The sequence below is a fragment of the Rattus norvegicus genome, chromosome 10 (assembly GCF_036323735.1).
Source record: "Rattus norvegicus strain BN/NHsdMcwi chromosome 10, GRCr8, whole genome shotgun sequence".
In the NCBI taxonomy this organism is placed as follows: domain Eukaryota; kingdom Metazoa; phylum Chordata; class Mammalia; order Rodentia; family Muridae; genus Rattus; species Rattus norvegicus.
This window is the reverse complement of record NC_086028.1, coordinates 47,948,041-47,961,126: the sequence shown is the minus strand read 5'-3', so window position 1 is coordinate 47,961,126 and position 13,086 is coordinate 47,948,041. Positions and strand designations below refer to the sequence as shown.

The window sequence follows — 13,086 nt, the reverse complement described above, 5'->3', positions numbered from 1 at the left end:
TTTATTCATTTATTTATGTATAAGTACACTGTAGCTGTCTTCAGATACACCAGAAGAGGGCATCGGATCTCTTTACAGATGGTTATGAGCCACCATGTGGTTCCTGGGAATTGAACTCAGAACCTCTGGAAGAGTAGTCGGGTGCTCTTAACCGCTGAGCCATCTCTCCAGCCCGAGTCCAACTTTTTTGACAAATGAACTTTTTTTTCCTTGCAAAGAAGTTACAGCTTAAGTGTGTGGAAACTGGCTCGTTATTTTCAGCTCTGCTCACACAATTTTACAATTGCAAAATAGATTGAACACAAGACAATTGGGCTGAATGGGAGTACTTACTACCTGGATCTTGATCTACAAATACAACTTTTCCATAGTTTGAAGACAAAGGATGATTTGGGGGAAGGACAAAACCATGGCTAAAAGCCATATACTCATGCCTATGGTAAAGAATTTGGGGCTGAAGCTACATAGGCGCAATTGTGCAGACAAAGGTGCAGAGAAAGACACTGTGTCACACACGTCCCAACCTTCCGGTACTGCGGGACACCACCCACGATGCACCCCTTTTCTCTCGCGAGAGGGAGGGATCCTGCTGTACCGCTGAGCCACTCTTGGTCCCCACCTGCCAAGAAACGGGGGTCTGGCAACGCGCAGTTGCTTCTGGGAGTTGTAGTTCCTAGCCTTGCCCCGCAGAATGTCACGCATGCGCGACTCAGAGCTAACCCGAGAAGTTCGTAGCCTTTGTCAGGCCTGGGATGGGAGGTGAGTTGCTTGGTGGGATGCTGCGGTCCTCCGTTTACCTCTAGGGTGATCCAGTGGTCGTTCTCTGCCAGGTGGGACTGGAGTTCGTAGTTCTTGAGCTTCGTCCCCTTCCCTCCCCGCCCCACGCGCCATCCGGGATCCCAGTGCAGACTGGAGAGCTCGACGGATCTGCAGGGGTTGTCTGCGCCCGCTGCCTCTCTGGCACTCAGTTCCCTAGAGGACAGCTCCAGGGGCCAGGAACAGACTGGTGAGGACTCAGATTCTGGATGCTTTCCCTGGTTTCCAGGTCCCACGTGATCTGAGAGACGCTCTCCACAGAGCCCAAGAGGGAAGAAGTCCTTCGAGGCTCCGTGGACTGCTGACTGCGCGAACCAGAGAAGAGCAGAACCTTGGGGACATGGAAAAGGTGGTGACCATGGAGACGGATTTGGCTGAAGTGCCCCAGAAAAGAGGTAAAATTGCTGATGGGTTGGTGTGCATCATGGAAGAGTGGAATTCTTCTTTTAAAGGGAAAACCCGCCGTTGTCGTGGGTTAAGTGGAAAAGACCGAGACTTGTCAACGCTGTCTTGATGGGTGGGCTCTGAGAATTACAGGGCTTACGGTGGGGGGTCAGTCCCCATTCCACTCAAGTGTGCTTCACAGTGGACCCACCAATGAGGACATTGTCACAACGTAGTCACAAGTTCTTCCAAATTACTGTCCCATCCTTGTTTCCATCGTAGATACAATAACTCAGCTTTGTAGTTGACAAATATATATTTTTTTTCCATCAGTATCCCACTTTATCCATAGTTACTGTGTGGGGTGTTTCAATACAGATCACTCATAACCTCCTTCACAGGTACAGAAGTTAGGAGCTGACTTCAGTACTAGGAGACCAGTGGATCTTGAACTTCAGTCTGTAACATACTGTGTCAAATTCCCTCGAGGGGTATTTTTCAGGTTGCTAGATGTCACCTCAAACTCAACCAGTCAGAATTTGGAAGTGAGAACTAGCACTCTCCCTCTTAAGGAAGCTTTAAAAAGATTTAAAAAACAAAACAAAAACCAAAGGGGGGAAAAAAACCACTGAGTCTACTTTAGGTAGATTATAATGGGAGCTTACTTATTCTAGTTGGCAGACCAGAGACTTTTGCTTGTGGGGGTGCATCATGAGTGGAGGAATTGAACTCAAACCCAGAGGAGCAACGTGCCTGAGCCTATTTTACAGTACTGGAAAGTAGCAGTTTGTTTTGGATTCCCTGAAGTCTTTGTTAACAGGGAGCACATCTGGTGTGATGAAGAGGTTTAGATTATAATCTGAGTAGAGAGACAGGTCTAGACCCAGTCACTACCACTTTCTCGCCCTTAGCACTCTCTTCCCAGGATTCTCTCCTTTCCCAAGAGAAGAGTGCAGAAGGAGACGTGGCTGCTCTGAGACTCACAGCCAGACCCCAGGTAAGTCTCCATGAATTACTGAGATCAAATCCCACCTTGTGTCTTAGAGCGCAGACGCACTCCCTTTTTGATGTGGCATTTCTTTGTCCACAGAGCCCATCTAGAGACCTGAGTTCTAATTCTAAGAAACTAATGGACTCAGTAGGAAATATTTTCTACTTACCCATAGTACCTCTCTTCTCCATCTAGTATTTCTTGTCTCTCTCCAGGCAGGTAAGCCACATTTCTCTTCTTTCCCCGACTCTGCTAAATTCTGTATTTGGTCATATGGAAAGCTATTTTAATATAAACTTCTCAAAACGTGCATTTCTCTAAGCAGCACACATGTGTCTGTCAGTAGGAACTTAAGAGAACAACTTAAATGATGACGAGATGAGAATGATATTAACACTCAGTTAAAACTTGGATATGGAATGGTCGGTGGCTTACTAATTACAGAGTTCATACTGCATTCTGCAGCCCAAAGATCCCTCGTCAGCCTCTTCTCGATAGAATGTTTGTAAAAATGACTTTTGGAATTTCTCAACTGCCCTGTGAGTCTTGCAGACTTTATTAACCCAAGAGGCTTGCATGCCATCTGAAGATACCCATTTTACGATGGCTTGTGCAAACAGATGACCAGACTAACTGAAAGTCCAGGTTTGTCTGGGTAAAGGATTCAGACAGTAACATGGAGAGCTAGCATGTCCATCTTGTCAACCTTTTTCTAAAACTCTGTGAGTGTTGCCCTTAGTCGTTTGTTTGTTTGTTTGTTTGTTTGTTTGTTTGTTTGCACCATCATCAAATGAATGTAGACTTACATCACTCAGGTTTTTTTTTTCTTTTTTTTTTTTTTTTTTTTTTTTTTTTTTTTCGGAGCTGGGGACCGAACCCAGGGCCCTGCGCTTGCTAGGCAAGCGCTCTACCACTGAGCTAAATCCCCAGCCCCTTACATCACTCAGGTTAAAGGTTAGGTGTTCTGCTGCCAAGATTAATTCTAGCAGCATATAAAGGCCATTTTCTACACCATTTGGTGTCGGTCAGGAGCAGTTGTTCACGGAGTATAGCTGTGCACACGCCTGTAGACACATTCCACCTGTGGCTCCAAGATGGATTCAGTTCTCCCTGATGCCTCCGGGCTTGAGTTGCCCAGCACAGAGGGACAGAACAATCAGGGTGCAGATACCAAAGAAGAGCGAGTAATCTACTACTGCTTTCTTCTATTCCTATGTGGAAATTTACTAAAATCTGCTCTGTTGGGTTTATGCAAATGTTTCCTGAGTGTTTAAACAGAAGGTGCTTTATGTCCAAGTAGACATTTGTTACTTTGTTTCAGCAAACTGGGAATTTTGTTCCCATTCCCTATGGCTTTACTTAACCGGGTGCTTCAGTCCCAGCATGTATAAAACCAACCCCTTTGGTTGTTGTCCTTGTTGCTGTTATTGCTGCTGCTGCTGTTGTTGTTGTTACAGAGATCTACCCTTACCGCATTTTCCTCATGAGCACTTTTGAACTACATCCGTAACCTTAATCAGCATATCACATATTTCTAATTTAATGGCCCTTTACATTGAATTAATTACAAATTTCAGAGTATTTGCTGCTCACCGCCAGTTCTTTCATTCTATGACCGCTCCGTCGTTAACCCCTGTGTTGTAATTCTCTTGAAGACAATGCCATGGGGTTTTTTATTTGTTTATTAAGGACTTATAGGGGAACTATGCAGACATTCTCTTTGTTTCTCACTACGTATACCTTAAATTTTTTTACATGAAACTGGTAGTTTCTCAGTGATGCAAACATAGTCTTATTTCACATTGAGTCTCACCTGGTACTCAGTGAAAGTGCATAGACGATTGGGGATCTAAACACTATTAGAAAATCTACCACTTCCCTTGTTGAGTGTATCTTGGCTTTCTGCTTTATGTCCATTAGGAACAGAATGAAAGGAAGGAGTATTGTAGGTATTAGTCAGGGTTCCCTAGAAGAACAGATCTGATAGAATGAATCTACATAAAGGAGATTTACTAGAGTGGCTGAGAGACTGTGGTTCAGCTAGTCTGGCCGCAGCTGTCTCCTGACAGAAAGTCCAAGAATCCAGTAGTTGTCCAGTCTGTGAGGATAGACTCATGGTCTGAACGGCTGGTCTTCAGTATATGTCAGGATCCCAAAGAGGTAGGCTCTGGTACCAGTGAAGGAATGCCGCGGCAGCCGGATACTTAGCTTGCCAGTGAGAATGAGAGTAAGTAGGCAAAAGCGAAAGCTTGCATTTCTTTTTTTTTTTTTTTTTTTTTTTTGGTTCTTTTTTTCGGAGCTGGGGACCGAACCCAGGGCCTTGCGCTTCCTAGGCAAGCGCTCTACCACTGAGCTAAATCCCCAACCCCAAAGCTTGCATTTCTTATGTCTTTTATATCATCTGCCACGAGAAAGTGTGGTCCAGAGTTAGGGGCGTCTACTCATGTGAAGAGATATGGATTTAAGGTGGAGTTTCCTGCCTCAAATCCCTCACAGGGTGCCCAGCTGCTTGGATTTGCAGTTAATTCCTGATGTAGTCAAGTTGACAACCAAGAACAGCCACCACAGGTGTCAACTAAAGGATGATGGAAATAAAGTATATTTGTGTCTTAGGAAGCCGTGACATTCAAGGACGTGGCCATGGACTTCACACCTGAGGAATGGGGGAAACTGGATCCTGTACACAGGGACGTGATGCTGGAGAACTACAGGAACCTGGTCTCACTTTGTAAGAACAGCTTCTTCCCACGGCTCTGAAATCCACTCATGGGGCTGTCATTAACGTCATTGAGTGTGAATTGCAGTAATAAGCCATCACTTGTCATTCAGTAGTGTTAAAGTATTTCTTTTTAGCATAGAGGAAGGAGATGTTTCACTTCGCTGGATGCTGAGGACTGGCTCTGAGCCTTGCGTGTACCAAGCATACACGCTGAGCTGCATCCCCCTCCCATTCTGTTCTAGATTCTTGGCAAAATGTTTAGATTTCTGTGAATCAAGGTTCAGATAACCACCTAATGTACACCAGCTTCAGGGGAGGGACTTGGGGAAGCAAAGGTGTCATTGGAATTTGGGGTATTCATTGTTCATAGTCAATTGGCTTCTCTGTGCCCTGTCTTAATTATTAACCTAGCGTCCTCCTAGGTGGCCGAGGTGGCCCTCAGCGCTCCGGGCATAGCTTATTCCTGCAGGTAGAGAGCTGAACAAATGAAGGAGACACTTTCATTTTGAAAATTCAACAAATAGGCATATACCCATCAGAGACACAGGTCAGAAAGAGGGAGTGCTTGTGGCCCGTTTCGTATCCTGAGTGTACATCACTCTGTGCGTGCATGCGTGCGAGTGTACGTGCACTTTATTTGAGGGTGGAAGAGACTATGGTGGCTTCTGTCAAACCCTCATGTAATAAATCCTTCAAGAGATTCTAGTAATTGGAAAAGAAAGGGGGAAAAATTAGAAGACAAAAAGCGGCACTCGCAGTCACAGATTGGGGAAGCCACTGAAGACCTCTATAATTCATACTCTTTCCTGAAGCGAAGATTGATCTGCAGTGCTGTTCTATAATCGTCCCCTTGGACAGTAAGGAGACTGAAAGGCTTGTCTTCCTTTACAACACACAAATTCGTCCTTACAAACTCCATTGAGCCTTGCACCAGTCTTAGACTCTTGCAGATATTTTGAGTCCCAATGAGAGGTCCTTCCTCTCTCACCCCAGATGGCCTTCCAACATCCTGTCTTCTCTGTAATGGAAGGGCATGGGTCTGAATTCCAGGAGAGATCTGTGTGTCTCGTTCATTTTCCTCTCTTCCTTCCCTTTCCTTCTTAATAATCAAGGGCTTCCTATTTCCAAACCTGATGACTACGATTCGGAAGATGGGAAAGAACTGTTGAAGCTCGAGAGAAAGTCTCCCAAGTGCAGCGACTCAGGTAGGTGAAGTAAATGGGGCTTCGGATGCGTCAGGAGTGAACAAGTGGTGCTTATCAGAGCTTAAGCGATCATTAGAAAAGCCTGTGCACTTTGATGGCCAAAATACTTGAAATTCTGGTGCTTTTACACATATGTCAAAATAAAATAACCATCACCAAAATTAAATGTTTTCTTTCACTCTCCGCTCCTTTCCTTTTTCTTTCTTCTTTTTTTTTTTTTTGCAACAGTAAAATACATAAAAGCATTATGTTTCTATGAATTTTTACAAGTTGGACACATTCACGTAACTACTGCCTAAATCAAGAAAGCACTCGTCTCCTGAGAAGCACTGGGTGTTCAAGTGTTCAATCACCTCTCCCCAAGGGTGACCTTGGTTCAGCTGGTAATACCGATGGTTAGCTCTGATGTCTGCTGAGCCTTATTTAAATGGAATCACTGTGTGTTCTCAGAGTCCGGCTTCCTTCCTGAACTTTCCCGTCAAGCTGCAGCCATGTTACGGCACGTTGCTAAGATGAGCTCACTCTCCATGCCTCCTGCCTTTTCAGTATCCCAGTTTCCCCATTCTCCAGCAGACAGGCATTTGGAGAGTGTGCACTATTGATTATATGGACACTGCTTCTATATACATTCTTCCACATGCCTTTTGATGGACGTGTGTGTGTGTGTGTGTGTGTGTGTGTGTGTGTGTGTGTGCGCGCGCGCGCGCGCGCGCACAAAATGTAGACATTACCAAAGAGATTTATGAAATCTTTCCAAATATCCTTCTGCTGAGAGAAGTTGCAACTTGTAGTTTTTCCACTTGTTTATCAACAATTAATACTAACTGTGTTTATTTTAGCCATCCCTACGGATATATTATGTCTTTTACTTTTTAAGAAATTAAAATTTTAGGGATTCAGACAAAGGCCTCATTCTCCCATTCTCTAGAAGTAACCTCTTTGTCTCGAAGTTGGTGTGAGTCACTCTTTTATTTGCATGTACAGGTATATGCATGCACACGCATATATACATTAACATGTATATTTTATTGTTACAGTTTTTTCTGTGATCATCTTTAAGCTCTACCATTTCACTTTGTTATCAATCTATATTAATATGTAATGAATTGTACATTTTTTTCCTTTCAAACAAGGCAGAGTGTGGAGGAAGAGTATGAGTAAGCTGGACGGTTTGTTCTTACCTTCTGGCCATTAGCAGAGCTCATGACTGTCTTTTATTACTTGGGTTCCTCTTGAGGACTGACCTTAAAGTAGATGACTGGAAGATGGGCCTCAAAGTGCCCCCTACCTGTTTATTGAGCACCAGTTGACTCAGTCACTCATGTCCGTCTTGTAAAGAAGCACCACTTCTTATTCATTTGTGTTCTCCGAGTGCTAGGTCTGAACCGTGTGAGCATTCGTGATTATTGCCGACTCAGGGTTTCCTGATCTGTTGGAGCTGATTTAGACCCCAGTGCTTGAGAGTGGTGAAGTTACAAAACGAGGAGGAATAGAGTCTTCCAGATTGTAGTATATTTAATAGCCCCAAAGTTAGTATATTAAACTTTCAAACTTCAAAGTCAGAGTTACTGATATTTTTCACTCCTAGGGTTGGAACCCAAAGCCTTGTACAGGCGCGGCAAGCACTCTGCCCTTGAGCTCATCCCTCGCTCTTACCGATTTTCTAAGATTTCATTTCAGGGGCCGGAGAGATGGCTCAGAAGTTAAGGATACAAAATGTTCTTGTTGAAGACCTGAGTTTCTCAACACCCACGTCAGGCAGCTTACAACTGCCTACGACTCCAGGGGATCGAAGGCCTCTGGCCACTGTAGGCATCTGACTCACACATACATACCTGCACATAGACACAGATACACACATACATGCACACAGAGACACACAATTAGAATAATATTTTAAAAACATTTTGCTTTACATGTATGAGTGTGGGCCTGGAGAGAGTATTGGATCCCCTAGAACTGAAATTGCAGAGTGTTCTGAACCTTCCTGTGGATCCTGGGGATTGAACCTGGGTCCTCTACCATAGCAGCAAGTGCCCTTAACCACTGAGCCATCTCTGCAGCCCAGCTCTTACTATTTTACGTTTACCTGTTGTGAATTGTTTTGTCTTACCAGTATCAGAAAGATAGATAATCTGAATTTTATTAGGAAAGAATTTTATCAGAAAGATAATCTGAATTTTATTAGGAAAGACTCCAGTTTCATCATGCGGTTATTTATTTTTGTAAATGGCGTGCAGTGTGCCTTTTCCGTGCTCAGAGTCTATAACCCAACATCACTTACTGAGCGATCTTTTGCCAGTGGTTTGTGATGCTACCTTTAGGTGAGCCCAGTTCCCTTATAGATATTTGAATTTCTTCCTAGGCGTATTTGTCCATATTTCAGCACCATACTATTTTAATTACTATACTATTATAGTATTATACTATTATACTACATCTTAGTAAATTCTGCATACTTAGCAATACATATATGTATGTCATTTCCTTGGTATTTACTATAGCAGCAGAAGACATTCTATACAATGTGATTTTCCCATCCAGCTCTAATGTACTCACTGCCTGCTCCTTTGCTGACACTTTTGTTTCACCCCCTTCCCTCCTATGTTCGATTTCTGATCGCCTTTCCCCCCTCCGATTCTTCTGGCTAGAGCCTTTTCATCTTCATACTTACTTCCCTCGATTTCTTCCCGTTTTTGACAACCCATCCAATAAGAGTGTCAGATCTGCTAACCCCACAAAGGTTTACTTTCATCTCCGCTGTTACCTGCTATAGGACTGTGTTACTGTTAAGCACAGAAAACAAAGAGCATTTGCATTTGCAATGTCTTTTCAGACGTGGAAACCAGACCCGAGAGCAAGGAGTCAACCTCAGTGCTAGACTTTCCCAAAGAAGAATCAGACAAACGGACACAAAAAACTGCTTTCGACCCCCATGTGGAAACTGCTCTTGAGTGCGAGCATTGGTTGGAGCCGCAGCAAGGGAATCGGGAGAAGCACCCAAGACAAGTGTCCACTCACCCGAACTCCCTCCCTGAAGAAGGAGATAGTGAATGTGATGTATATTGGAGAAATTTCAGTCAGAAACCTTGCCTTATGACTGATGACAGAGATCTGGAAGGATCCTGTGACTTCCACACGCTTGAGGAAAGACTGAAGCAGAAATCAAAGTTCATGAAAAAGCAGAGACCTTATAAAGACAAAAAGCCTCATAAATGTGATGACTGTGGTGAACTCTTCACTTACCATTCAGTACTGATCCGACACCAGAGAGTCCACACTGGAGAGAAACCCTATTCCTGCAGTGAGTGCGGGAAGTCCTTTAGCCACAGAGCCAATTTAACTAAACACCAGAGAACCCACACCAGAGTTCTCTTCGAGTGTGGTGAGTGCAAGAAAACCTTCATAGAAAGTTCAGCCCTCGCGGTACACCAGAGAATTCACATCGGGGAGAGACCTTATGAATGCGGCGAGTGCGGGAAAGGCTTTAACCGAAGTACACACCTTGCCCAACATCAGCTGATTCACACTGGTGTGAAGCCTTACGAGTGTAACGAGTGCGACAAAGCCTTCATTCATTCATCAGCTCTCATTAAGCATCAAAGAACTCATACTGGAGAGAAGCCCTATAAATGTCAAGAGTGTGGGAAAGCCTTCAGCCACTGCTCGTCTCTTACGAAGCACCAGAGAGTTCACACGGGAGAGAAGCCATATGAGTGTAGCGAGTGTGGGAAGACTTTTAGTCAGAGCACTCACCTTGTTCAGCACCAGAGAATTCACACTGGGGAGAAGCCCTACGAGTGCCACGAATGTGGGAAAACATTCAGCCGGAGCTCAAATTTTGCGAAGCATCAAAGAATTCACGTTGGAAAGAAACCCTATAAGTGTGGAGAATGCGGGAAAGCCTTCATTCATTCATCAGCTCTTATTCAACACCAGAGAACTCACACTGGAGAGAAGCCTTTTAGGTGTAATGAGTGTGGGAAAAGCTTCAAGTGCAGCTCATCCCTCATCCGACATCAAAGAACCCACACTGAAGAGCAGTCCTGAAGAGGTGCCGAGTGTTACGGGAAAGTTGGCTACGTCGCTGGGTTTAATATTTGAATGTTGAAATAGAAGGACCACAATGTGACCCTGGGGAGTGTCTGTGTGTATGATTTCCCTTGTCCGGTATATAACTTTAGAACAGCAGATGAAGAATCCCTTATACTCATTGGCTTGATAATAGTGAAAAGCCCTGGCTATAATTCTCAAAATGTTTCTTCTCGGTTTTCCAAATGCCCAATTTTAAATTCAAGAAATGCTTGGGAGACGGTAATACTGTGAACATCACGAAATCTAGTTTCCCTGTGCTTAGTCACAGCAGGGTATGCTGAAGCCTTCCCTTTAGTAAGGAAATCTTTTCTTTTGTAGATTAGGCTTGAGACACACATTCTTATCCTCAGGAAGATACACAGTTGTTACTCTCAATGCAAAGACAGACAAACCTACCACATCATTTCCTTCAAACTAAATGAAGGTGGAGAGATGAGAACAGCTTAGGATTCCATCCCCCACCAAGAGCGTCTAATTTGATGGATATAGATTCTAGGTTGGGTGTACATGAACTGTATTGGTCACTGATTCACATAAATGGCATTGTTATCCTTTTGTTTGGAAAATTCTCCGGTTCCTTGGGATCTACCCTACAGTACCTAGCAGATCAGAGTCTCCCCTTTCCTTTTGTGTGCCAAAGTCCTCTTTTCTCATCTTTGTCACTCATGGAGCCCTTGGCTTTTGGTAAGCAGGTCATCAAGGAGAGTTCCTTCTGATACATTATTAAGCTTCTGGTGCACTATCCTCTGTGACTTTTAGAAAGTCCTCTGGGTGTGTTGCAGTTTGACCATGTGAAAAGTTGATGGGGGTCAATGTATTATTTGGTTTAGGGTCCCAGGCAAGAGAATGCTGAGGTGACTGTGTGGTACCCCGGCTTCCTCTCCAGCATAGAAAGAAGCTCTCAGGGCAGCCCTGACGTGACCTGCCCAAGGATAAACATCTTTTTCTCCGACCTATCTGGCCTTCATGCTTACATTATTTTATTACTCTTATCATCCATACATTAGTTGGTCTTTACCCCTGGCCTCTTAAGTAAACATGCCATGAAATCATAATGACCTATTACTGTAATTTACATATGTGACCAAAAGCCATTGAGAAGATGGGAAACACAAAAACAAAGTAACTATGAGTAAAACAACACACAGTGCCAGGTTTTTAATTATTCTATTCTGTATTGTAGGTTATATATATAAGAATAAAATTATAGGAAAAGTAATCACAGGTTTTTAGCTTTTTGCCTTCCTATACCATTCTAATTTATGTTCCTACCCTCTGTCTGTTGCTGTGAAGAGACACTCTGACCATGGCAGCTCTTATACAGGAAAACATTTAATTGGGTCTGGCTTACATTTCAGAGGTTTAGTACATTTTCGTCATGGCGGGAAGCATAGCTGCATGCAGGCAGACATGGTGCTGAAGGAGCTGAGAGTGCTATATCTGGGTATATAGCAGGAAAAGTGAGCAAGCCATTAGGCTTGGCTCGAGCTTCTGAAATCTCAAAGCCCATTCCCTAGTGATACACTTCCTCCCAACAAGGCCACACCTATTCCAACAAGCCTACACTTCCTAATAATGCCACTCCCTATGAGTCTAGTGGGGCCATTTTCATTGAGACCACCCCACCCCCCGTTGTTCATTTCGGTAGACTGAGTTCTATGACTAAAGCGAGCCAGGGAGCTGGCTTAAAGAAGCAGTGGTCATGCAAAGCACTGCCTGATGGGTGGATGGAGTGTGAATTCAGGAGTGATGGAAATCACGGGAAATAAGAATAAAGGGACTCTTCATAAAGACCTTTTGGAATGAACAGAAACTCACTTAAGTCAAGTGGAAAGGCTTAGGATCTGTCTTAGTCGGGGTTTCTACTGCTGTGGTGAAACACCATGCCCAAAAGCAAGTAGGGGAAGAAAGGGTTTAATTAGCTTATACTGCTACGTCATAGTCTATCACTGGAGGAAATCAAGACAAGGAACTCAGAACAGGAACCTGGAGGCAGGAGCTGATGCAGGGAATATGGAGGGACGCTACTCACTGGCTTGTTTGCCATGTCTTGCTCAGCCTGCTTTCTTACAGACACCAGGACCACCTGCCCAGTGATGGCCACCGCCCACAATGAGTTGGACCCTTCACCATCAATCACTAATTCAGAAAATGCTATACAGCTGGATCTTCATGGAGGCATTTTCTCCATTGAGGTTCCCTCCTTTTAGACAACTCTAACTTGTGTCAATTTGACAAAACTAGCCAGTACAGGGTTTGAAGTCTGACTAGGAGAATGGCTGAGCCAGGGAGAGCTGATCAACCCTTTCATTACTTTAGTTGGCATGTTTAAGAGCAGGATTTGACAAACACGGCATGGGATTCTTGACCAAGTCTGGCCATCACCTATTTGTATAAATTGTACTGGAGCCCAACTGCACTGAGCGTTTACATCAAAATTGAGTAGCTACTTAGAGATCGTGTCTGCTGTATCCAATTTCATAAACATGTAGCTTGAGGACAACAGATCTGTACCTCATGACCCAAGAGAAAATTCTAACTCAGGCTTGAAACTTTGAGCTAGAGATCAAGGCACCAGGATGTTTAGGTGTGATGGGGGACTACTTCCTTTTTAACAGAACGTACCTCATCCACACAGGTTGAGGTAAGAGCTATAGTCTCTCCAGATGCTTCTAAACACAGTGATCCCTGTCATGAGAAGTCTACAGGCTTGATCTGATCACCTCCCAAATACCAACATCCCAGTGATAAAAGTTTCAAGTTTTTGACTTTTGAAAGGACATATTTGGTGCATTACAGATCATCTCCTAACTCCTGTAATATCTGCTGTTTAGCCTTGTGATAGATCACCCGTGTCAAGGAGACAGGAAGAAGGA

The 13,086-nt window shown here is 43.9% G+C and overlaps 1 protein-coding gene across 5 annotated transcripts; it reads left to right on the top strand.

Moving 5' to 3' along the window:
- The first annotated feature begins 630 nt into the window (after positions 1-630).
- Zfp286a (zinc finger protein 286A) lies at positions 631-11,429 on the top strand. 5 transcript variants are annotated; one of them, XM_039086570.2, is made up of 6 exons: positions 631-759; positions 1,046-1,211; positions 2,126-2,197; positions 4,809-4,919; positions 6,023-6,115; positions 8,952-11,429. In XM_039086570.2, exons 2-6 carry the CDS (start codon positions 1,157-1,159, stop codon positions 10,163-10,165), a joined length of 1,545 nt encoding a protein of 514 aa, XP_038942498.1. In that variant the 5' UTR covers positions 631-759; positions 1,046-1,156; the 3' UTR covers positions 10,166-11,429. The 5 variants fall into 5 exon arrangements, with proteins under 5 accessions (XP_038942498.1, NP_001178850.1, XP_017452938.1 ...); NM_001191921.1 differs by having other exon boundaries at positions 736-759; positions 2,112-2,197; positions 4,805-4,919; positions 8,952-11,428; XM_017597449.3 differs by lacking the exon at positions 631-759 and having other exon boundaries at positions 1,147-1,211; positions 4,805-4,919.
- Positions 11,430-13,086: the final 1,657 nt, after the last annotated feature.